The 27,733-nt window shown below is 45.4% G+C and overlaps 1 protein-coding gene across 2 annotated transcripts in view; it reads right to left on the bottom strand.

Annotated features, from left to right (window-relative positions):
• Positions 1-27,733, bottom strand: part of LOC118359223 (single-stranded DNA-binding protein 3-like) — a 135,696-nt gene continuing 107,963 nt past the window's right edge. Inside the window, exons 6-18 of one of the 2 annotated variants that reach the window (XM_052480521.1) lie at positions 18,468-18,551; positions 16,199-16,258; positions 15,996-16,062; positions 14,388-14,455; positions 9,828-9,892; positions 9,562-9,607; positions 9,406-9,441; positions 7,779-7,833; positions 5,127-5,197; positions 4,910-4,988; positions 4,414-4,442; positions 4,105-4,206; positions 1-3,567 (exon numbers count right to left, since the gene is read on the bottom strand). In XM_052480521.1, coding sequence (XP_052336481.1) covers positions 3,406-3,567; positions 4,105-4,206; positions 4,414-4,442; positions 4,910-4,988; positions 5,127-5,197; positions 7,779-7,833; positions 9,406-9,441; positions 9,562-9,607; positions 9,828-9,892; positions 14,388-14,455; positions 15,996-16,062; positions 16,199-16,258; positions 18,468-18,551 — 924 coding nt within the window. In that variant the 3' untranslated portion in view covers positions 1-3,405. Of the gene's footprint in view, positions 3,568-3,627; positions 3,738-4,104; positions 4,207-4,413; positions 4,443-4,909; positions 4,989-5,126; positions 5,198-7,778; positions 7,834-9,405; positions 9,442-9,561; positions 9,608-9,827; positions 9,893-14,387; positions 14,456-15,995; positions 16,063-16,198; positions 16,259-18,467; positions 18,552-27,733 lie in introns of those variants that run through there. The other variant, XM_052480522.1, reaches the window with a different exon arrangement.

The raw sequence follows: 27,733 nt of genomic DNA, 5'->3' as shown, positions 1-27,733 counted from the left end.
AAAAATCAAATTACATTTATTATTGATGCAGTCGTTTCTTTTGATAAGCAAATATTTTATTCTTTCAGTCTAAAGAAACTTTACAATATAAAGAAACATACAAAGGACATCTTTATTACCTACACAAGACACCTACGTCCCTAAGACAAGATCTGAACTATCCTACCATGAAATACAAAGCAAACCCAAGAGACAGACTGCTTCATATAGAATACTGCCAAGTCGTCAGAAAGGACAATGAACGATACAAGATAATATTTTTTTCCTTCCCCTTCGACCCCCCCCAAAAAAAAATCTTTCTAATGTTACAGTATTATATATCACAATATAAGTACAGAGATGGCCAACAATTGTATTACACAGAGGACTGAGAGAGGATCAGTGAGCATCAATCTTTACAACGCTATTTCATCAGGAGTAATAGCAAGGACACAGTTTCCCCCATACGTTTGACTTTTATCTAGTCTTTAAAATTAGGTTCCTTTAGTATTTTTTCCTTTTAAAAGTTTGTCTTAAATTGATAAAAATCCTTCATATTAAAAACTGTAATATGTGGTCGCATGTTAACGAGACGATGGCCTTTGAGTAGGCAATAACCATTCTTAGAACTCATTTGAGATTATTTCCATTGGCAACAGGGGTCAAGGACAGAGTGAGGACGCTGTAGTTGCAAGAATAAACTGTATCAATGACATCCCCTTCACCTCTCTCTGTCCTTACAGCTAAATTAACGGTAGATTGTTTTCACATTTCCTACATGTATACTGACCAGAAACAATAGTGTTTAGGATGCAGTTACTGCATGTTCACATGTTCAAGTAAATATACATACATATTTAATTTTTACCACAATTTTGTTTTTAGCCAACTTAAATCAAATGTCAAGCACATCGTCTCTTTATTATGAAAACATGGACAGTTCACTTATAATTTACTTTAAGCTGTATTCATTGGTAGTGACTGACATATCAAAACATGTCAATGATATCAAAATGCATTATACAGTATTTACAAAAAGGAAATTAAAGGAAAGGAGGGCTCAAGAGTGAGGATGGGGCTGTAGGGGGCGGGTGCGGGACAGAGGGCTGTGTGCCAGTCAGTCTGCTAGAGGAACACTGGAGCGAGTCATTCCTCAAGACAACCTACCCAGAAGATGGACCTGTTTAGCTCTGAATCTGTTTAGCTCCGAATCCAAGCTAGTCCATACCGGATCTGCCAACCCTATAGCAAGGTCACTGGCAAAAGACCAATCACAGACAGAGGCCAGAATGATTTTAAATAAGAACAAAAATATGTAACTGGTTGATAAATTACTTTTTTTCAAAAAAGCACAACACGTCTCCGCAAGAGAGTCGAACCCCTTGGATTAATAACCATTTCATATGAAAGTTTGAGGAACTTAGGCAAAGTCTTTCATTAGGTGTGCAGATTCTATGGGCTTTAAAAAAATAATCATCTTAAATACACTTAATAGAAATTCAAACAATATCAAACAAATAAACTAGAATAAAAGAAATAGTTTGACTCACAATTCAGTCCAACCAGGTAGAATTGTCTCATTTCTCAAAGTATGTATTTGAGGTGAGCAGCTGGACTTAAAGGTAGTCTATGCTCTGTAGAGCACTCCTTATTTGTAGCGGGAGAGTGAAGCCCCACCGTGTAGTCACTCCAGTCATTTCACACTCCCATCACCAGTGGTGCTACAGCCCCCCCAAACACAGGATCTAACAGCCCACCGATACGGCCTAGACCCACAGAGGGAACTGGTGGATGGGAGCTCTGTGGTGTTAAGGCGTCAGCATGCTTCAGTTCGGCTGGCACCTAGTGGAACGAGTGTGATCTCATACTCTATAACAAAAATACCTTTGCGGTAATAGTAAGGTTTGTCCATTTTGAGACGCTGTAGCCAGTATACACTTCCTCAAAATAGTAAGAATTCATCTTAGATAACTCAAGAAATCTGTCAATAAGTTTTATGTTTTTGCAGAGGAGATCTTAGTCATGCAATTTTACATCTAACAAAGATGTTTGGTGCACTATTTCTCAATTTAAAAAAAATGTACAAAATGTCATAATATATGCACAAACTCAATCGAACGGTTTCAGATGGGAAGCATGCGGACGCCTTTTGCCCCTCGCTAAACTATGGTTGCATGTGAGAGGGGTCAGACACCGGATCATAAGGATCTGTGAGGTCAACCCTAACTGGAAGGAAGCAGCTAGAGGTTTGTACACCAAAGACAACATGGAAACCAGTAGCAAGGGGCCTGTATCACGGGATCAGATCAGTAAAATAACACTGAGCCTTGAGTTTGTATGCAGGGTAACAGTGAAATCAATGCAGGAGAAGGAACCACTTTCAGGATTCTCAAGTTGTATATCAAAACAACAAATAAACAAGCACAATACAAGCTCAATATGTTGTATTTACAGGCAAGAACAAAGCCATAGAAGAGCATAGAGGGTCTAAAAACCCTTTCTCTTTACTGAATAGGAAGGACACTGGTCGCAAGACAGAAACATTATTGTTCCAAGCCACCTGAACTGAAAGTAGAATTAGGAGCAACTGTCCAAATTACATTCGATCAGTCCCTCCTTGCACAGTAACAAGCCTGTAGAAATACATATATTATGACATTACATTTTGGGAGGGGTGTGTGTGATCAGACATGTAGATTGACAGACTATTGAGTACCAAAAGATAAAGACGTTTCTGAGATCGCCACCCTTTTCACATTCAGAAGTTTTGGGGAACTCCCATGCTAACATGGATGGATGGATGGATGGGAGTTTTAGGAAGGATAATTCTTAGATAAGAGCCATTTCAAACAGCTATCCTTGTATTCCTATCACACCCTGCTTGAGTGTTTACATTTTTTCTGCCATATTTTTCTGGTGGTAAAGACACTGGCCACAAATTCTGCAAAGAACAGAAGACAGAGGTATGTGTAGGGGGTTGAGACAAATAAAACAAACAAGAAACATCCAATACCTAAAATCATGTAAACAGAAGTGTCATTGTGCATTTTTTGAGTGTGTGCTCATTCTGTTGTGGATGTTGTTGAGATACAATGTGCCATTAACAGGAAATCAAAGCTACAACATTATAGCAATATCAATTATGAAAATTATAACAATAATATTATTAATAAAATACAAACATTTCATGAAAACTGTTCTTGCCCTAATATATCACCAGTTCAGCTTTTCATTTCAACAAAAGGACACAGGAATTGAATGAGGGTGAGCTTTGAACCTCTCACTCAACTGCTGCATGCAAAAACAACATTTCAATAAAATAACAATACAATTATTGAGCAGAGTGGAGCCACCAGCCTTGATGCTGAAAGGCCTGTTGCTGAGGGGAGTTCCTGCAGACAGCCAGACAGACAGAGTCCCCCATTCTCACTGTCCTGGGCCTGTGAGGAAGCCAGGCAGGCAGGAAGAATCACGGAGTTGGCTCTTCCTGTGGCTCTGAGACTGTTTCCTGCCCTGAACCCCCACTTTGCAAACACTGGGATGGGAGGCCTTGATGGGAATCCTGCGATCCAGTGACATCCCAGGGGGCTGTGAAACACAGCATGCCATCCAGGGGGGAGTAGGGGGGGAGGAGGAGGAGGGAGAGTAGGGGGGACGCAAGATGCAGCAGGGTGGGAGGGAAAGGGGGAGATAAAAAAATAAAGAAAATAAAGAAAAATAAAATAAAATCACACACTCATCGTCATGTTGGGTGAATACTGCAAAGAGAGAAGAAGGGAAGGGGGGAAATAGATGAGCCAATGCTAGATTACACTGTTTATATGATGCTACAAAATTCAAGATGCAAGCAATAAGAAACTCCACTCAATGTAATTACGATTCTGTCCATGTATAAGTTTGTTATCATGCATAAGAAGTTTATATAAGACAGCCAGGTAAGAATTATACATATTTTCTATGTTGACATTATAAAACAAATCTAATTTCGACAAAGTAAGGTAAAGCCTGGAGGGAAAGTGTTTAGGATAAAGGAATCAAGTCAGCAGTGAGATGATAATTTCCTCTCAGAAGCCTGATGGTAGCGGGTTAGTGAAGAGAAGGACTGTAGTGCTGTAAAGTACTCACACTTTCACTTTGGAATGGGTTTAAAAAGTTCCCTGCCATCTCCCCATCATCCCGCGGAGTTCCCGGAGGGTTGTTCATCACTGCCATATTGTTGGGAGAATTCTACACCAAGAGGGAAAGAAATCCAGATTTAGGCTTGCCATTTCTAGTGAATGGATGTTTCATTATAAAGTGCCATTATTTAATGAATGCCTGCTTTGGGTCCAAACCAAGTCATCAGTATTAGAAGTGCCTTCGATAAACTTTAGCTGATGGGTCTGCATTGAAATGAATGCAAGTTTATCTGGTGTGGAGTCTTTAAAGTCTCACCTTTGGCAACCCATCCATGTCACCAGAGCCTGAAAACAACAAGAGAGAGAGATTGACATGAGAGAAAAGCTCATCAATATAAAGCTATGATCAACTGCTCCTCTGGTCGGGGATCACAACTTCATTGGCTTCATGTCTCACCTGCCTACAGAATCAATGTGCCTGCTTGCTGCCCATATAATCTGCTTCCACTTCAATCCATATTATGAAAGGAACGATCCTTCTAGTGTCCACAAGGGGGTACAGTCACACTAGGAAAGCGCTACTTCTCAAGGAACTCAGCTACCGGATTTCAACAATTCAAGCCGGATGACCACATTACTATTGTACAGTAATTCTAAATTACTGCCTAATATTTATATAAAAGTTTCAGAAATGTAAATGTTCATGTTTGTCAGAATGATTGAATGAATTCCAGGTAACAGTTTTACGTGCTGCTGACAGATGAGAAGAATATCATCACATTGATCGGCTGATAGCTGCTATTAAAACTCACCTAGCGATCCGTTCATATGGTGTGGCTCCATGCTTCCCATTCCACCCATTGGGCCTTCAGGGCCCGGCCCCATTGTGAACTGTAAGAGAAAAACAAAAGAACAACACAGAAAACAGAGTTACAACTTAATGATGTTTGTCATTATCATATCAAATTGCATAATCAGTGCCTCTACCCATTTGAAAACGGGAACCCCATGAACAAAGAGCCTACTTACATTAGGCCTGTTACCACCAGGGCCAATAGGATTCATCATTGTGTAGATGTTTTCACTTGAATTTGTGGAGTCTGGTGAAAAGGAAACAACAGTTAGTCCAGCCTACAGTATATTTAGGGCTCCCGAGTGGCGCAGCCATCTAAGACACTGCATCTCAGTGCTTGAGGCATCACTACAGACATCCTAATTAAATCACAACCGGCCATGATTGGGAGTCACATAGGGTGGCGCACCCAGCGTCGTCCGGGTTTGGCCGGTATACGCCGTCATTGTAAATAAAAATTTGTTCTTAACTGACTTGCCCAGTTAAATAAAGGTTAAATAAAAATAACAAAATAATCATATTTGAGCAGAACTACACAGTACTGTATTGCCTTCTCCCACATGAATGAACAGCCTTGAGATTGAACACTACAAAACTACCAAAACATGACGATGATTCACACTTAAACATGCAGGCTATAATTCATCTACCCAATGCCTAATGTCTCACACTTTTCAAATCTCATGTTCCCATGAACTTGGGGTTAAATCCTGATGACTACAGAGCCAGTGGGAAGTAAACAGGACCAGCACATCATGCTGCTCTCATTGTGTCTCCATGCTGCATAGAATATGAGAATGGAAGGGACCTTGATCCGACATTGTAATGTGGTCAGAGTAGGAGATAGATGAACATAAAAAAATAAAGGAATCGCAAAATTGTGAAAGAGAGAGGGAAAAAGAGGGCAAGAGAACAGGCAAGAGAACGGGCAGGAGAATGGGCAGGAGAATGGGCAAGAGAACGGGCAAGAGAATGGGCAAGAGAATGGGCAGGAGAACGGGCAAGAGAATGGGCAAGAGAACGGCAGGAGAATGAGCAAGAGAACGGGCAAGAGAACGGGCAGGAGAACGGGCAAGAGAACGGGCAAGAGAACGGGCAAGAGAACGGGCAAGAGAACGAGCAGGAGAACGGGCAAGAGAACGGGCAAGAGAACGGGCAAGAGAACGGGCAAGAGAACGGGCAGGAGAACGGGCAGGAGAACGGCAGGAGAACGGGAGAAAGAGAAAAATAAACAGAAAGAGGTAGGGAGTGTGGGGTTTGTTGCCTGGTTCTGGTCCTGGGTGTAGTATATGCAGTCGTGACTGGGTGTATGTGTGTGCAGTCATGACTGGGTGTATGTGTGTGCAGTCGTGACTGGGTGTATGTGTGTGTGGGGAAGGGGGGGGGTCTTGGCGACTGCAGTGGAAAAGCATGTGAGAAGTGCTGTGCACATGTTGCCCAGGCAACACATCACAATAGGTGTATGTAAATAATAAATAGTGGATTAAAAATAAAACCTCTCCACATCCCAACAAAAACAGCACATCCACAGGATGTTTGTCCAGAGTGGTGTGTTCTGACAGTACTTTCAACAGGAACATCAGACTGATGCAGCATAAGTGAGAACAACAGATGATCGCAGCTTGGTGGTCTGCCAATTTATACACATCCAGTATGTAGCTATCCACATAACAATCTAAGATTACTTAAGATAAAATGTATTAGGTAAACAAAGTCAACAAGTGTGACTGACAGCAGAATAGTGAATGAAACAACCAGTTTAAAACCCGTTGCGACTCTCGGGGCAGTATTTTCATTTTTGGATATTTTGTCAGGACAAGATGCTAGAATATGCATATAATTGACAGCTTTGGATAGAAAACACTCTAACGTTTCCAAAACTGTAAAGATAGTGTCTGTGAGTATAACAGAACTGATGTTGCAGGCGAAAGCCTGAGAAAAATCCAATCCGGAAGTGCCCCATATTTTGAAAGCGCTGCGTTCCAATGAGTCCCTATTGAGCTGTGAATGTGCCATCAACCAGCTTACGCTTTCTACTTATTCCTCAAGGTGTCTACAGCATTGTGACGTAGTTTTACGCATTTATGTTGAAGAATAGCCGTAGGCGGCTACATTCGTAAGTGGTCACCTGATGGCTCCCAGGGTGACTCTCGCGTAAAATACAGAGGTAGCCATTACTCCAATCGGTCCTACTGAAAAATGAATTGTCCCGACGGATATATTATCAAATAGATATTTGAAAAACACCTTGAGGATTGATTATAAACAACGTTTGCCATGTTTCTGTCGATATTAAGGAGCTCATTTGGAATATTTTTTTCTGTTTTCGTGACTGCAATTTCCGGGCGATTTCTCAGCCGAAGGTGAAGAACAAACGGAGCTATTTCGCCTACAAAAATTATCTTTTGGGAAAAAATGAACTTTGCCTATCTACCTGGGAGTCTTGTGAGTGAAAACATCCGAAGTTCATCAAAGGTAAATTATTTAATTTGATTGCTTTTCTGATTTTCGTGACAAGGTTGCCTGCTGCTAGCAAGGCATAATGCTATGCTAGGCTATCGATAAACTTACACAAATGCTTATCTAGCTTTGGCTGTAAAGCATATTTTGAAAATCTGAGATGACAGGGTGATTAACAAAAGGCTAAGCTGTGTCTCAATATATTTCATTTGTGATTTTCATGAATAGGAATATTTTCTAGGGATATTTATGTCCGTTGCGTTATGATAATTAGTTTCAGGCGATGATTACGCTCCCGCATGCGGGATGGGGAGTCAGCAGAGGTTAAATAGATTGAGGAGTGATATGGAGACATAAGTGTCGCGTACCTCCTGGGCTAGGCATGATGGGAGTTCCTGGTGGGCCTCCGCCCCCTGGAGGACCCTGGGAGAAAGACGAGAGAGAGATTTAGAGGAAAGATATTTCCAAAACAGTGCCTTCAGAAAATATTTACACCCCTTGACTTTTTCCACATTTTGTGGGGTTACAAGGTGAGATTAAAATGTATTTATTTGTGGGTTTTTTTGTCAATGATCTACACAAAATACAAATATTTATGAAAAATAAAACACTAATATATGTTGATTATATAAGTATTAAAAACCCTTGAGTCAATACATATTAGAATCACATTTGACAGTGATTACAGCAGTGAGTATTTCTGGGTAAATCCATGAACTTTGCACACCTTGATTAGAAAATAATTGCACATTTTTCTTTAAAAAAATATTTAAGTTCTGTCAAGTTGGTTGTTGAGCATTGCTTGACAGGCATTTTCAAGTCTTGCCATAGATTTTCCCACTGATTTAAGTCAAAACTGCTAGGCCACTCAGGAACAGTCAATGTTGTCTTGGTAAGCAACTCCAGTGTATATTTGGCCTTGTGTTTTAGGTTATTGTCCTGCTGAAAGGTGAATTTATAAGCTCTATTCTGTTTATTTTTATCCTTAAAAACTCCCTAGTCCTTGTCGATGACAAGCATACCCAAATCATGATGCTGCCACCACCATGCTTGAAAATATGAAGAGTGGTACTCAGTGATGTGTTGTGTTGGATATGCTTCAAACATTAAACTTTCTATTCAGGACAAAGTTAATTTCTTTGACACATTTTTGGCAGTTTTACTTTAGTGCCTTGTTGCAAACAGAATGCATGTTTTTGAATATTTTTATTCTGTACAGGTTTCCTTCTTTTCACCCTGTCATTTAGCTTAGTATTGTGGAGTAACTACAATGTTGTTGATCCATCCTCAGTTTTCTCCTATCACAGCCAATACTCTAACTGAACTTTGAGCGGTTTCTTTCCTCTCAGGCAACTGAGTTAGGAAGGATGCCTGTATCTTTATATTGACTGGGTGTATTGATACACCATCCAAAGTGTAACTAATAACTTCACCATGCTTAAAGGAATATTCAATGTCTTTTTTTTTACCCATCTACCAATAGGCACCATTCATTGCGAGGCATTGTAAAGCCACCCTGGTCTTTGGTTGAATCTATGTTTGAAATTCACTGCTCAACTGAGGGACCCTTACAGATAATTGTATATGTGGGGTACAGAGATGAGGTACAGTAGTCCTTCAAAAATCATGTTAACATTATTATTGCACACAGTGTGAGTCCAGGCAGCTTATTATGTGACTTGTTAAACACATATTAACTCCTGAACTTCTTTAGGCTTGCCATAACAAAGGGGTTCAATACTTAGACGCAATACATTTTTGCTTTTCATTTTCTATGAAAAACATAATCCCACATTGACATCATGGGGTATTGTGTGCAGGCCAGTGACACACAATCTCAATTGAAATCGGTTTTAAATTCAGGCTGTAACACAACAAAATGTCGAAAAAGTCAAGGGGTGTGAAAACTTTCTCAACGCACTGTATACAGTAGCATGCCAGTCAGATGTCAGCTATGGCTAACAACACTAACCAGTGTTTAGGCTTGAGACTTACCACATAGTTGCCAGGAGATGACGAGGAATAGGCTATCTACAGAAAGAGAATAGAAAGGGGAAACAATCAGTGAACTCATAACTTTCACAACAAAGAAACGCCTCTAAAATCAATGAGGCATTAGAGTGAGTGAGAAGGTGAGTGAGCATGACTTACTGAGTTTGCGTTGGGATTGGGCCAGGGACCACGACCTCCAGGACCCCTGAGACAGAGAGAGGGGAGGAAAATAGGCTGTGTGAGAGAGGCTCACTGCGGAACAAATTAGAGCTTGTATTTGCTCAAATTGTTACTTGTCAAATATTCTTGCATCCTATCAGTGCTATTAATAGCAATTCCAATCGTACTTCAGATATTTGGACCAAAAAATATCATGGTAAGTAGATGGAGGTGATTAAATGCCTTTGGAGAATGACTGTACTCACATATTCATCCCTGGCATTCCTGGCCCCATGGAGTTGGGAGGAGGCCTCATTCCACCACCATAGTTCTACACAGAGAGAGGAATACACCGCGTCAACCCTTGGTACTAGTGAGGACAATACATGCCAGGGATCACCTTCTCATTTGTTGTGTTTAAGACAGATGCCAGTTTTTAATGACTTGATCCTGATCAGCAATGTACGTGTATAATGATAACAGGGGCATGTGTGTCTGAATATGTGGTGTGTGTGTGTGTTGTGATGGTTGCACAGTGGGGGCTTGGCAGGACAGTAGCGTGGAGCAGAACACAGAGTAGCTCCATTCAGAGGTAGAGTTTTGTTCAGCGGATGATTACACTGGTCGAGCAGATGTCGCACAAGCTGCTGAATTGTTGTCTGCCAAAGTTACACAATGAGGGTAGCTGGGAGGGGCAGGGAGAGGCAGGGAGAAGGGGAGGGAGAAGGGCATAGAGAATGGAAGGGAGAAGGGGAGGGAGAAGGGCAGGGAGAATGGGAGGGAGGGGCAGGGAGATGGTGAGGGAGAAGGGCAGGGAGAAGGACAGGGAGAATGGCAGAAAGGGCAGGGAGAATGGTAGGGAGAGGCAGGGAGAAGGGCAGCATGGCACATGAAGCTCAAACTGACTTGGTTATTGGAAACGAGACTGTGGATTTATACTTAACAAGGAGAGGGGTGCTACTTGAGGGGTATGATGTCGGGCACGCTTTGAGACAAAGTGGATAGAAATAGCTGGGGGGGAAGTAGCAAGAGCGATTCGGGTATTCCAAAACAACCACAGGTGCTCTTGGAGGGGAATAGTACTAGAAAGGCTTAAGGACAAATTATAACCACAAATAAATGCTAAGTGGCATAAAGAAATCCAAGTCCAGGCACTTGCGTGAGTTAAAGGCTAAAGTCAAAAAGCCTTTAAAGTGTGGGCTACTTCACTATTAAAATACACCAATGCGTTTTCGGCCTTCATTTTTTAAAATGTATTTTATTTCACCTTTATTTAACCAGGTAGGCAAGTTGAGAACAAATTCTCATTTACAACTGCGACCTGGGTAAAATAAAGCAAAGCAGTTCGACACATACATCAACACAGAGTTACACATGGAGTAAAACAAACATACAGTCAACAATATAGTAGAAACAAGTCTATATACGATGTGAGCAAATGAGGTGAGATAATGGAGGTAAAGGCAAAAAAGGCCATGGTGTTAAAGTAAATACAATATAGCAAGTAAAACACTGGAATGGTAGATTTGCAGTGGAAGAATGTGCAAAGTAGAATAATAATAATAAGAATAATGGGGTGCAAATGAGCAAAATAAATAAATAAAATAAAATAAATACAGTAGGGAAAGTAGTTGTTTGGGCTAAATTATAGATGGGCTATGTACAGGTGCAGTAATCTGTGAGCTGCTCTGACAGCTGGTGCTTAAGCATGTTCCAGTTTAGGTCACCTAGCAGCACGAGCTCTGAAGATAAATGGGGGGTAATCAGTTCACATATGATGTCCAGAGCACAGCTGGGAGCAGAGGGTGGTCTATAGCAGGCGGCAACGGTGAGAGACTTGTTTTTAGAGAGCTGGATTTTTAAAAGTAGAAGTTCAAATTGTTTGGGCACAGACCTGGATAGTAGGACAGAACTCTGCAGGCTATCTTTGCAGTAGATTGCAACACCGCCCCCTTTGGCAGTTCTATCTTGTCTGAAAATGTTGTAGTTAGGGATGAACATTTCTGAATTTTTGGTGGTCTTCCTAAGCCAGGATTCAGACACAGCTAGAACATCCGGGTTGGCAGAGTGTGCTAAAGCTTCACCTCTAAATCACCAGAGGAAAAGAGGAGGAGTAGGATAAGGGTACGGCTAAAAGCAATGAGAATTGGTCGTCTAGAACGTCTGGAACAGAGGAGGTTTCTGGGGGCGATGAAATAGCTTCAAGGTATAATGTACAGACAAAGGTATGGTAGGATGTGAAAACAGTGGAGGTAAACCTAGGTATTGAGTGATGATGAGAGAGATATTGTCTCTAGAAACATCATTGAAACCAGGAGATGTCATCGCATGTGTGGGTGGTGGAACTAATAGGTTGGATAAGGTATAGTGAGCAAGACGAGAGGCTCTACAGTGAAATAAGCCAATAAACACTAACCAGAGCAGCAATGGACAACGCATATTGACATTAAGGAGAGGCATGCTTAGTCGAGTGAAGAAAAGGGTCCAGTGAGTAGTGAGGTTGGTTGGGGTCACGGCGATTCAGACAGCTTGCCGGGCAATCGGTAGCAAGCTGGCATAGGATGGAGGTCTGTTTTTAGCCACCTTGTGCGTTTCCGTCAGTAGGATTAGTGGGGTCCCGTGTGGTAGAGGGGATCAATCCAATTCGCAAAAAAAAATAGATATAGTTATAGAGGCCCAAGAAAAAATAAAAAAATTGCGTTCAGGTAACGTCGCGACGGAGGAGCTAGCTGGATAACTCCCTCGGGCAGATAACGTCGGTAGTCCAGTTGTGAAGGCCCGGTGGGGCTCCGCGTTGGCAGTAAAACGGGTCCGGATAGGTGATTGTAGCCCAGGAGTGGCTGATGGAACTCTTTAGCTGGCTAGCTCCGGAATAATTGACGTTTGCTCCGGGATTGACGTAAGCCAATAGTCACACGGATAGCAGCTAGCTAGCTGTGAGATCCAGGTATAAAATGTCCATAGCTTGCGGTTGAAATCTGGGGACATGGAGAGAAAAATAGGTCCGGTATGTTCCGGTCCGAGCCGCGCCGTACAAAACTGGCGATAGATTTTCGAGCTAAAGGATAGCTGATGACCACAAACCGTGGTTAGCTGAATACTAACGATTAGCCAGTAAAGAAGCTAACTAGCTCCAGACTAGCTTCTGATTAGCTTCTGGTTAGCTTCAGGCTAGCTTCTGGTTAACTTCTGGTTAGATTCTGGTTAGCTTCTGGCTAGCTTCTGGTTAGCTTCTATGGAGGATTACAGACTTGAGGTAAATAATACTTTTTTTATAAATTGGTGAGGCAGGTTGCAGGAGAGTGTTTTGAAGTTGAGTTTATGGAAAATAAAAAATATATATAAAAAGGTATGCGAAGAAAGTTGCAAATATACATATATACGGGACATGACAAGATGAGGACAAAGGACGTCTGACTGCTATGCCATCTTGGTGACGCACACTTCATCAAGGTGTCTGGACCTGGATTTTTTTATGACACTTAGCAATTACACCACATGACCAAAAGTATGTGGACAGCTCCTCGACAAACATCTCATTCCAAAATAATTGGCATTAATATGGAGTTGGTCCCCTCTTCACTGTTATAACTGCCTCCACTCTTCTGAGAAGGCTTTCCACTAGATGTTGGAACATAAATGCAAGGACTTGCTTGATTTGTGAATGGGGGCATTGTCATGCTGAGACAGGAAAGGATCTTCCCCAGGGTAGCCTAGTGGTTAGAGTGTTGGACTAGTAACCGAAAGGTTGCAAGTTTGAATCCCTGAGCTGACAAGGTACAAATCTGTCGTTCTGCCCCTGAACAGGCAGTTAACCCACTGTTCCTAGGCCGTCATTGAAAATAAGAATTTGTTCTTAACTGACTTGCCTAGTTAAATAAAGGTTAAAAAAATATATAAAAAAATGTTGCCACAAAGTTGGAAGCACAGAATCATCTAGAATGTCATTGTATGCTGTAGCGTTAAGATGTCCCTTCACTGGAACTAAGGTGCTTAGCCAAAACATGAAAAACAGCCCCAGACCATTATTCCTCCTCCACCAAACGTTACAGTTGGCACTATGCAGGTAGCGTTCTCTTGGCATCCGCCAAACCCAAATTCGTCCGTCGGACTGCCAGATGGTGAAGAGTGATTCATCACTCCAGAGAAGGCGTTTCCACTGCTCCAGAGTTCAATGGCGGCAAGTTTACACCACTCCAGCCAATGCTTGGCATCGCGTATGGTGATCTTAGGCTTGTGTGCAGCTGCTCGGCCATGGAAACCCATTTCATGAAGCTCCGGGACAAAGAGTTATTGTCCTGACATTGCTTCCAGAGGCAATTTGGAACGCGGTAGTGAGTGTTGCAACCTTGGACAGATCATTTTTACGCACTACGCGCTTCAGCACTCAGCGGTCCCGTTCTGTTAGCCCCACCCATTCGCGGCTGAGCCTTTGTTGCTCCTAAACATTCCCACTTCACAATAACAGCACTTACAGTTGACCTGGGCAGCTCTAGCAGGGCAGAAATCTGATAAACGGATTTGTTGGAAAAGTGGCATCCTATGACTGTGATACATTGAAAGTCACTGAGCTCTTCAGTAAGGCCATTCTACTGCAAATATTTGTCTATAGAGATTTCATGTAAAAAAATGTGTATTTGTGGTTATACATTTTTAATTGAGCTTTTCCAGATAGAAATACTTTAGGTTGAGACAGACATTAGTGAATAAGTAGTGATGAAAGCAACATTGTGTGTTTAGTGTGTTATGCTGTAAATGGACATGGGGATCATGGATAGAGGGGTGGAGCAGCAGAGTTTAGGGAGAGTCATGGTGTCTGCCTGTACCTGTGGGCCCATGCCACCCATCCCTCTGGGGGGATTCATCCGCATCGGGCCGCCCATGTTTGGATGTCCTGGAGGAGGGATGATCGAGAGGAAGTCCGTCAGCATTGGACAATTTCAGACCAAATACATTCTACAAGCACATATCCCTAAAGCTGCAATATGCAATGTGAGTTATAGATCTGTCATTTTCATTGAAAGCATATCTAAGAAGCAGTAGATCTGTTCTATGTGTCCAATTTCTATGCTTCCCGTTCTTAAGTTCCGTTTTTGCGTCTTTTACTTTCGGTTTTGTACACCAGCTTCAAACAGCTGAAAATAAAAAATGTGTGGTTATTGAAAAAATATTTTACAGCGATTAAGATGGTTTTGCTTGTTTTGTCACAGAACTATTGTAATTTTTGCAACCAGGAAATGGCGGAGTGATTTCTGCATATTGCACCTTTAAAGGGATACTGTGGGATTCTGGAAATTAACCCCTGTATTTAACTTCTTTTTGGGGGTAGGCACAAAACTACCTTTATACTTCCATAAATTGTATCTTCAGACGAGTCCTGTGACACTTGGAGAACCCCATTGTGATCGTGAGAATCTCCCCTTTCGCCTCCCGGGTGGCACAGTGGTTAAGGGCGCTGTACTGCAGCGCCAGCTGTGCCATCAGAGACTCTGAGTTCGTGCCCAGGCTCTGTCGTAACCGGCCACGACCGGGAGGTCCGTGGGGCGACGCACAATTGGCCTAGCGTCGCTCGGGTTAGGGAGGGGTTGGCCGGTAGGGGTTGTCTCATCGCGCACCAGCGATTCCTGTGGCGGGCCGGGCGCAGTGCACGCTAACCAAGGTTGCCAGGTGCACGGCGTTTCCTCCGACACATTGGTGCGGCTGGCTTCGGGGTTGGATGCGCGCTGTGTTAAGAAGCAGTGCGGCTTGGTTGGGTTGTGTATCGGAGGACGCATGACTTTCAACCTTCGTCTCTCCCAAGCCGGTACGGGAGTTGTAGCGATGAGACAAGATAGTAGCTACTAAAACAATCGGATACCACAAAATTGGGGAGAAAACGGGGTAAAAAATAAAAAAAATAAAAAGAGAATCTCCCCTTTCCACAGTGGGGTCACATTAGTTTGGAGCCCAAATGCAACCCAACAGAAGTTGGCACATCGACGGTACCGACGTCAGACAAGTCCCCTGACACTTGGGAGGGCCGTAGAGCAAAACTGAGAACACCATCGTGAGAGTCTCCTCTTTCCATAGAGTGGTAATGGTTTCTAGGTCAAACTGTTCAGACGCTACAGATGTTTTCGTAAGAAGACCGATTTTTGGATATCTCATGGTCTGACAAACACCATTCTAGCTCTGCTGCCTTCTATAGCTCTGGCACCTTGTTATGTCATTTAGATTGATGCAGTGGTGTGTCAATCGACTCTAGGGGGTTGAGGTTGTTTTTCTACCCAGAGGCAGATGAATATGCAGTACATACCCCTTTCTATCTCGAAAGCAATGATGTCCGATGTTAAGAAAAACAGTGTTCGTTGTGGCAGTTTCACCAAGTACTGATTCCAGCTTTAAGCTAATAGATATTACACGTTACAAAATTAACAGAAGTGTGAGGTGTTTACCCTGTGGTCTGGTTGGGTCCAGGCTGTTTGGCAGGAGAGGCTGTGACCCTGGGACTCCCACAGGGGGCTGAGAGACAAAGGGTAAGGGAGAGACTAACATTAGCACAGAGCATTCAACTCCCTGACAATGTACTACTCACATGTAAGACACATACTTCTAGTAGAGAACACCTTTTTTGGGGGGTGGGGTGGAGGTACTTTACCTGATTTGGCATGCGGAGCGATGGGCGAGGTCCACCTGGGTACCTTGGGGACATGAAAGGCTGTGGGGAGGAGGACAGATGTCAACGTCAGTCTTATCCATCATGCTACTGTACGACTTTCAGCTGTCAGCAGGGGGAACCATTGTGCTGGAGAAAGTGAGCTTTGTTTGCATTCTACACAAGGCAAAGGTTGTGTCTGAACAATAGTCTGAACAACAGTCTGAACAATAGTCCTCAGATGCTGAAGACTAATAGAACAGAATGGAACAGGGGAAATAAAAGAGGGAAGGTAAAGAGAGAGGGGGAAGAGAGGAAGGTGGAGTAGAGGATGGGCGTGGGTGTTGTCAGCATGTTGAATGAGGGAACTATAGAGGATGAGGGATGAGGATGGGAGGGTGTGTGCAGGAGGGTAGTGGAAGAATACACATCTATATCGGTTTTAACACACGCACACACCCCCACACACACAAACACAACTGACTGTATTGATCAATTGTCCAACAGAGCTACCAGACAACATTTTGACATTGTGATAGAACCACAGAAAATATCTCAGTGTATCTAAAGGCGTCAACACGCTTCAGTTCGGCTGGCGCCTAGCCGAGTTGTGCTCGCATACTCCTTTAAAAAGACCTTGGCTTGAAGAACAAGAAAAAAGCAGCAATAGTACTGTTTGTCCATTTTAAGACACCGTAGCCAGGATACCCTTCCACAAAATAGTCTGACTTAATCTAAGATAATTCAAGAAATCTGTCATTAATTTTGACGTTTTTGCCAAGGAGATCTTAGACGCGCAATTTGACATCTAAATAAGGTGTTTGGTTCAGTATATCTCAAGTGAAAAAACATGCAGGAGTACAGGCTCTTCATTCAAGAATTCCTACTGTTGACTAATGGCAGATGTGGGGGCGTAGACTTCGGCTACTGACTTCAGCTTTGCCTCGAGAAAAAATCCAACACGTCACAAAATGTTGTCATAATATCTGCACGGACTGTTATGAACTGTTTAGGCTGAGAAGTATGCGGACGCCTTAACAAAAAAAAGTTGTATCTAAAAAAGACTTTCGTTAATCAAGGGAAAACAAAATATAATAATCATTAAGAGCGCAACTAACCAGTGTTATTGACAATGACATAACACACAAATTATCATGCTATGAGAGATGTGTACGGTCAGGCGAAACATGACGCCATGACAACACAGAAACAGGCTTTCAGAGCCAATTAAACGCAAGGTACTACTTGGTCGAAGGGAGACGAGGCCAGCTGGAGGACAGGTTAAGTAATGACCAGGCCCTGGAGGGAAAGACTGCCATTTCCCCTTCACCCTCCATCGCTCTCCCTCTATCCCTTCCCCTTCTCCCTCCATCTAGCTGTCCTTAATTCTCTCTCCCCCTCTCCCTTCTCTCTCCCCTCTCTCCTCTCTCCCATCCCTCTCTCCCCTTCTGCTTTTGTCTAAGCCAAGTTGTGGTGAGTTTGTGTGCGAGCGCTCCACAGTGCAATATTAATGGGATATGAATGGGATATTGATGGGATATGGGATAGTGAGTGCCGGGGTCAGGGAGAGGAGAGAGCATGCCTGCTCTGCTCAGCCTGGCCAGATGCACCCCCACTCTTCCTCTATTCGATACAGCTGGGCCCACACAGCTGAATTATTTATCCAATCTACAGCGTCATGGCCACTGTCTGTCCACAACTAGAGAGCAGGGCTGTTTGTATGGACATATGTTTTGGGGGGTGGGAGGTGAGTAGGGAGTGTGGGTGAGCGACAAAAAGAGACAGATAAGGAGTGAGGGAGTGCAAAAGAGGAAGAGACCAAGGGAGACAGAAGCCTCTCAGTGTGAGTGGACAAGCAGAGAGGAAGAGACCAAGGGAGACAGAAGCCTCTCAGTGTGAGTGGACAAGCAGAGAGGAAGAGACCAAGGGAGACAGAGGCCTCTCAGTGTGAGTGGACAGGCAGAGAGGAAGAGACCAAGGGAGACAGAGGCCTCTCAGTGTGAGTGGACAGGCAGAGAGGAAGAGACCAAGGGAGACAGAGGCCTCTCAGTGTGAGTGGACAGGCAGAGAGGAAGAGACCAAGGGAGACAGAGGCCTCTCAGTGTGAGTGGACAGGCAGAGAGGAAGAGACCAAGGGAGACAGAGGCCTCTCAGTGTGAAGTGGACAGGCAGAGATAGTGAGTGAGAAGTGAAAGGGGGAGTGCCTGCCTATGCAGCAAGAGGTGAGGCAAAGCGTGTGTGAGAGAGAAGGGTGTGTGTGAGTGTGTCTTACCTGGCCATGAGGTCCCATCATGGGGTTGTTGGGGTTGTGTGGGGGTGGCTGTGCGTGGGGTGACGGCTGGGAGCCGGGAGGTCCCTTTAAGAGAGAAGAGAGAGGGAGATGAGTGACACAGTGAGACTCGGAGGGCCATGGAGTTGAGCTAGCTATAGGTGTTGATGCTCCCTCTACATCTAGCACACATAAAAACACCTGCCCAGGATAGAAGCACGATACAACCTCTGGCTCATGGATCAGCTGTGCTTTTAAACACACTAGACCACTATGGCTAACTGTTTAGAATTCAGGTGTGTGTACTGTGTCTTTATTCATGAAATGTGTTAAAATAATATATGTCACCTTAAATATAATTAATTTAATTAATCTCTTAGCAACACAGTCATACTTAAGTAATTCCCAACTGACAGTGTAGAAAAGGGAATCTTACCACATACAGTAACTATGTACGTAAATACATGACATAAAACATCTAACCTCAGAAATACGTATACCTAGATAACCCATGAAGAAAGCACCTCCTGTTCTCACTTGAAAACACAGTATGTAAAGACCCAATCATAGAGGAGACCACACACGTTCACAGTCAAGTGTTGTTTTATCAGCCAGTCTATCAGAGCCTTGATGACGCCTGAAGCTCTCAGGTAACCATGCAGTAGCAGCAGACCCCCCCACACACACACACACAACGTGCACACCAGTCACGCATGCATACACACCCTGCTGCACTGCTGAAGCCTTCAGGTAATGTAACAGACTGGTAATCCCCTAATCCTGCCATTTCAAATCTGCAACACCAGACACACACCTGTATGAGCACTAACTAAACACACACACACGCACACGCGCACACACACACACACACACACACACACACACCTATTTCAACTGAATGTCTGCCCACGGGAGCAGAAACACTTATCTGTCTAACACACTACACATGTCTGCACCTGGCCAGGAGACAATCCTTCTATTTAAACACTAGAAGATCTCACTAGAAGATCCAACCTGTCTGATGAAACCTAATTCCTACTAAATCAAACAAACTCTCTTCAGTTCCGACAGACCAAGCAGCAGCAGACACCAGCAGTATCTCCCCTTCTCCTGCTCAACCACCCTGAGAAGCCCTGGCACTGGGGAGAATGGTGGTGCGCTGACAGAGGGGAGAGCAGTGAAACAAAATGTACAAAAATTGAGCTTGAGAATGAAAATAAATAAAACCTCAACTCTAATGCATTCAACTACTTTTTTTAGCAGTACAACAATGCTTCAGCCCTAAGAGGCAAGCAGCAAGTCAACCAATGCTGACTTAGAGGTGTACAGTGTTAGAGGTATATGTACCCACTAAGTCACCATCGTCCTCATCGACCACCTCATGTACAGGCCTCTCCAAGTGAGGGCCGTGTTGATAAGGCACATAGCTGTGGACTTATGAGGAGCTCTTGTGATTAAGTGTTTCCAGCGAGAGGTTTTTACAAGTGTGTGTTGTGTATAAAACCCACTTACTATAGCAGCCTAATGCTTTCATTTACAATTCTAACCTTGAGAAGAGAAAAATATGACGTTTTTTTATCAGTAATAAATATGACTGCAGCTGTAGAGTTCTGGATCTGAGTAAGTGTTATGAAAAAGACAGATGTCACAAGTCATGATAGTAGACGAGGTGAAAAATATGTTGATTAACCCTAACTGCACCTGTAAGTCGCTCTAGATAAGAGCGTCTGCTAAATGACTACAATGTCAAATGTAAATAGTAGCATTGCGGCAATGGCTGAGCATAGGGCCGAGGTAGCTAGCAGCTTTTTGGATGGTGGTCAACACCAGCTGCACTACCTGGCCTCCCAGCAGTTTAAAGTGGAGGGCTGTCGCTGTGGCGGTGGACTGTGTGTGTGTGTCTGTACGGGTGCATCTGTACGGGGGAAGAAGAGGGTGGTGGGGTGGGGGTTAAATGAAGCAATTAATAAAATCATTTTCTACACAGCTAAGGAGATAACAGCTTGGCAGTGTACCACAAACCCATCAGCAAAAGCCACCCATTGTCCCAGACTCACCCTCCCCAGATCTGCTTTAGGAACAACACAACAACTCTGCTGCTTTCCCTGAAGAGGCAGTAACTGAACACAGATTGGATGGCAATACTGAGCCTGTCATGTGTGTATGCATATACAGTACTTCTCCATCTCCACTAGAGGGCAGTGCAGATCTACCATAGACAGGCCCGAACACAAAAGGCAAACTGAAACACAACAAACAAAGCCTGGTTGAACAACAGCACAATGCACACTCATTGTCATTCCTTTCTACATTCCAGCAGCAGTGCTACAGGCTCATGGCATGGCAACCTGTCAGCTCAGAAGGGAAAGACTGCCATGAGGGTTTGCTCCCCGAGGAGACTGAAGAATAGTGCGCTGATTTAGCGTGTTACTATGGTATGAAGCCGTGAGTCACTGTCGTGTATCTGTGATTCCTGCCACAGTGGTCAGGAATGTCAGTCTTCATTTCAGTGGCAGACCTGGAATAGGCTCTGCAATGGTTGAACATAAACTAGAATCCTGAATCAACAGCTCAAGAGTCTTCGTCATTAGAATCCAAACCAGGTTTAGTTGAACCACTCGTACAATATGCTACTGCCAGACTAGGCTACAGAGAGACAGTTGACAACGTGAACAACAGACTGGGACTGGAGAGAGAGAAAGAGTTGGCCCAGGAATGCCAATACTCCTTCTCCAGTGGTCCTATTCACATATAACTTCTACCAGCCATTCTCAAACTTTAACCCATAGGATCCAGTCTAACCTTCTACTATAGAGACCAAGACATGTTCAAACACAATGGGTAGTCCATCAACCCAACAGAGTTCAAAACAAATCATATAAAATATTATTAAAATCACAAGCTTCGTAAACAACAGGTGTAGACTAACAGTGAAATGCTTACTGGATGGCAGGGAACTCGACCCCAGTGATGTACTGGGCCGTACACACTACTCTCTGTAGAGCCTTGCCAAACAGTACATACCAAGTTCTGAAGCAACCAGTCAAGATGCTCTTAATGGTGCAACTGTATAACTTTTTGAGGATCGGAGGGCCCATGCCAAATCTTTGCATCCTCCGGAGGGGGAAGAGGCGTTGTTGTGCCCTCTTCACGACTGCCTTGTGTGTGTGTGGACCATAATAGATCCAGAGTGATATGGACACAGAAGCTCTCGACCCGTTCCACTACAGCCCTGTTGATGTGAATGGTGGCGTGCTCGGCCCTCCATTTCCTGTTGTCCACGATCAGCTCCTTTGTCTTGCTGACATTGAGGAAGAGATTGTTCTGGCATGTGTGAACAGGGAGTACAGGAGGGGACTAAGCATGCACCTCTGAGGGGCCCCCGTGTTGAGGGAAAGGGGATATCTAGTCAGTTGTACAACCGAATGCATTCAACCGAAATGTGTCTTCCGCATTTAACCCAACTCCTCTGAATCAGGTCAGCGTGGCAGATGTGTTGTTGCCTACCCTCACCACATGGGGGAGGCTCGTCAGGAAGTCCAGGATCCAGTTGCAGAGGGAGGTGTTTAATCACAGGGTCCTTAGCTTAGTGATGAGTCTGGAGGGCACTACGGTGTTGAAAGCTGAGCTGTTGTCAGTGAACAGCATTCTCACATTGGTGTTCCTCTTGTCCAGGTGGGAAAGGGCAGAGTGGAGTGCAATAGTGGTTGCGTCATCTGTGGATGATTCTCTAGAAGAGAGTAGCTACTACACCCAAGCTAGACATTATCACCTATCAATACCTTGACTCTTAAGACTCACCTGACCAACAAACTCAGCCCCAGGCGACATAACTACGATACGCACCAACGGTGATCCAATTTTAGATGACAGTTAGCTAGCTGTCTCTGACTATGGAGAGACATTCCTGTAACAGTGCATATACTGTAGATTAGAAACCATCTCTGTTCTATTTATGACCACGGTTTACGGCGTTAACAGTATGGTTTGAAATAACAATGGATTGACATAGGAGCGGCAGGTAGCCTAGCAGTTACGAGCGTTGGGCCAGTAACCGAAAAGTCTCTGGTTCCAATCCCTGAGCCGACTACGTGAAAAATCTGTTGTGCCTTTGAACGAAGCACTGAACACAAATTGCTCTGGATAATTTTGGGGCTTCCGAGTGGAGCAGTGGTCTAAGCCACTGCATCTCAGTGTTAGAGGCATCACTACAGACCCTGGTTTGATTCCAGGCTGTATCACAGCCGTCCGTGATTGGGAGTCCCAATGTCGGCGCACAATTTGCCCAGTGTCGTTTGGCCGGCGTAGGCCGTCATTGTAAATAATAAAACTGACTTGCCTCGTTAAATAAAGGTTAAATATATATATATATATATATATATATATATATATATATATATATATTTTTTTAATGTAAACCGTAAAAATTTAACAATGTTTTCTGCTAACCTCACTGGGGTAACCTGCTTGTTACTGTGTGCCAGCAGTCTCCTAGTCCTCCATTCTCCTAGTGTGCGTTGGGCCTGCCCATTCCAGTGAAGTTTTGCCGTGAGGATTATTAAGCGGGCCGACCCCTTCTATATCAGGGAGAATCGCAGATCCGGGCCAGATGCCAATACACAGGCTTTGTGGTCCTCCTTCCCCAAACTCTCCCTCCTTCCTTCCCTTCCTCCCTCCCTCCCCTCCGCTGCAGGACCCTGATGTGAGCCCTGGCCTATGAGGTACAGATTAGGGGAGTCTCTCGGGGCTGCTCTCGGGGCTACCCCATCAGTGCTGGGGTCACCTATGTTAATTACCCCTCTCCTCTGAATTTGGGAGGGATGCTAGAACACACACCACTCGCTACTATTGTACAAACACGCATATACCACCATGCACACACACATACACACGCACAGCCTTGCACACATACAGCCTTGCACACACACACACACACACACACACACACACACACACACACACACACACACACACACACACACACACACACACAGCCTTGCACACACACACACACACACAAAGCCATGTACAGGCACAACCACGTACACACACACACAGCCACATATACACACATGCACAGGCACACACACTCATGCATACACACACAAACTCATGCACACACATACACAGCCACGCACACCAACACACACACAGCCACGCACAAGCACACACACACACAGCCACGCACAAGCACACACACAGCCACGCACAAGCACACACACACACACAGCCACGCACAAGCACACACACACACAGCCACGCACAAGCACACACACACACACACACACACACACACACACACACACACACACACACACACACACACACACACACACACACACACACAGCCTTGAACAAATACACACAGGCCTGCACACACACACACACACACACACACACACACACACACACACACACACACACACACACACACACACACACACAGCCATGCACACGCTCACAGCCACGCACACACACAGCCACGCACACACACAGCCACGTAAACGCACAGCCACATAGACAACCACGCACACACACAGCCAAGCACACAAACACACACACACACACACACAGCCATGCACACACACACACAGCCATACACACACATAGTCATGCACACGCACAGCCACACATACACCCACGCACACAGCCACGCACACAGACATGCACATACACACGCACTCACAGCCATGCACACCAACACACAGCCACGCACACACACACACAGCCACGCACACAGCCATGCACACACACACACACACACACACACACACACACACACACACACACACACACACACACACACACACACACACACACACACACACACAGCCATGCACACGCTCACAGCCACGCACACACACAGCCTAGCACACACACAGCCACGCACACACACAGCCACGTAAACAACCACGCACACACACACACACAGCCAAGCACACAAACACACGCGCACACACACACAGCCATGCACACACACACACAGCCATGCACACACACACACAGCCATGCACACACATACACACATAGTCATGCACACGCACGCACAGCCACACATACACCCACGCACACAGCCACGCACACAGACATGCACATACACACGCACTCACAGCCATGCACACCAACACACAGCCACGCACACACACACACACACAGCCACGCACACAGCCATGCACACACACACACACACACACACACACACACACACACACACACACACACACACACACACACACACGCTCACAGCCACGCACACACACAGCCTAGCACACACACAGCCACGCACACACACAGCCACGTAAACAACCACGCACACACACACACACAGCCAAGCACACCAACACACACGCACACACACAGCCACGCACACACACACACACAGCCACGCACACACACACACACACACACACACACACACACACAGCCACACACACACACACACACACACACACACACACACACACACACACACACACACACACACACACACAGCCTTGAACAAATACACACACACACACACACACACACACACACACAGCCATGCACACGCTCATAGCCACGCTCACACACTAAGCCACGCACACACACAGCCACGTAGACAACCACGCACACACACACACACAGCTAAGCACACAAACACACACGCACACACACACAGCCATGCACACACACACACAGCCATACACACACATAGTCATGCACACGCACAGCCACACATACACCCACGCACACAGCCACGCACACAGACATGCACATACACACGCACTCACAGCCATGCACACCAACACACAGCCACGCACACACACACACACAGCCACGCACACAGCCACGCACACACCACAGCCATGCACACACACACACACACACACACACACACACACACACACACACACACACACACACACACACACACACACACACACACAGCCTTGAACAAATACACACACACACACACACACACACACACACACACACACACACACACACGAACAAATACACACACACACACACACACACACACACACACACACACACACACACACACACACACACACACACACACAGCCATGCACACGCTCACAGCCACGCACACACACAGCCTAGCACACACACAGCCACGCACACACACAGCCACGTAAACAACCACGCACACACACACACACAGCCAAGCACACAAACACACGCGCACACACACACAGCCATGCACACACACACACAGCCATGCACACACATACACACAGCCACGCACACATAGTCATGCACACGCACGCACAGCCACACATACACCCACGCACACAGCCACGCACACAGACATGCACATACACACGCACTCACAGCCATGCACACCAACACACAGCCAAGCACACCAACACACACGCACACACACACAGCCACGCACACACACACACGCACACACAGCCAGCCATGCACACACACACACACACACACACACACACACACACACACACACACACACACACACACACACACACACACACACACACACACACACAGCAGCCTTGAACAAATACACACACACACACACACACAGCCATGCACACGCTCACAGCACACGCACACACACAGCCACGCACACACAGCCACGCACACACAGCCAAGCACACAAACACACACGCACGCACACACACAGCCATGCACACACACACACACACAGCCATGCACACACACACACAGCCATGCACACACATACACACAGCCACGCACACATAGTCATGCACACCCACGCACACAGCCACGCACACAGCCAAGCACACACAGGCACACAGCCAAACACACAGCCATGCACAACAAACACACACACACACACACACAGACATGCACATACACGCACACACACACACAGCCACGTAAACGCACAGCCACGTACACACACAGCCAGGTAGACAACCCACACACACGCACACACACACACAGCCATGCACACACACACACACACACACACACACACACACACACACACACACACACACACACACACACACACACACACACACACACAGCAATGCACACACATACACACAGCCACGCACACACACACACAGCCACGCACACACAGCCATGCACACACATACACACAGCCACACACACAGCCATGCACACACACAGCCATGCACAAGCAAACACACGCACACAAACATGCACACACACACAAACATGCACACACACACACACACACACACACACAGCCACGCACACACATACACACACACACAGCCACGCACATACACACACACACAGCCACGCACATACACACAGCCACGCACACACACACACACACACACACACACACACACACACACACACACACACACACACACACACACACACAGCCTTGAACAAATACACACACACACACACAGCCATGCACACGCTCACAGCCACGCACACACACAGCCACGCACACACACAGCCACGTAGACAACCACGCACACACACACACACACACAGCCAAGCACACAAACACACACGCACACACACACAGCCATGCACACACACACACACACACAGCCATGCACACACACACACACACACACAGCCATGCACACACATACACACAGCCACGCACACACATAGTCATGCACACCCACGCACACAGCCACGCACACAGCCAAGCACACACAGGCACACAGCCATGCACAAGCAAACACACACACACACACAGACATGCACATACACGCACACACACACACAGCCACGTAAACGCACAGCCACGTACACACACAGCCAGGTAGACAACCACACACACACGCACACACACACACAGCCATGCACACACACACACACACACACACACACACACACACACACAACACACACACACACACACACACACACACACACACGCAATGCACACACATACACACAGCCACGCACACACACACACAGCCACGCACACACAGCCATGCACACACATACACACCACACACACAGCCATGCACACGCACAGCCATGCACAAACAAACACACACATACAAACATGCACACACACACAAACATGCACACACACACACACACACACACACACACACACACACACACACACAGCCACGCACACACACACATACACACACACACAGCCACGCACATCACACACACACACACAGCCACGCACACACACACACACACAGCCACGCACACACACACACACAGCCAAACACACAAACACACGCGCACACACACACAGCCATGCACACACACACACAGCCATGCACACACATACACACAGCCACGCACACATAGTCATGCAC

The sequence above is a fragment of the Oncorhynchus keta genome, chromosome 26, assembly GCF_023373465.1.
Source record: "Oncorhynchus keta strain PuntledgeMale-10-30-2019 chromosome 26, Oket_V2, whole genome shotgun sequence".
NCBI lineage: Eukaryota > Metazoa > Chordata > Actinopteri > Salmoniformes > Salmonidae > Oncorhynchus > Oncorhynchus keta.
Note: the sequence above shows the minus strand (reverse complement) of the source record. Positions and strands in the feature narration are given on the sequence as shown.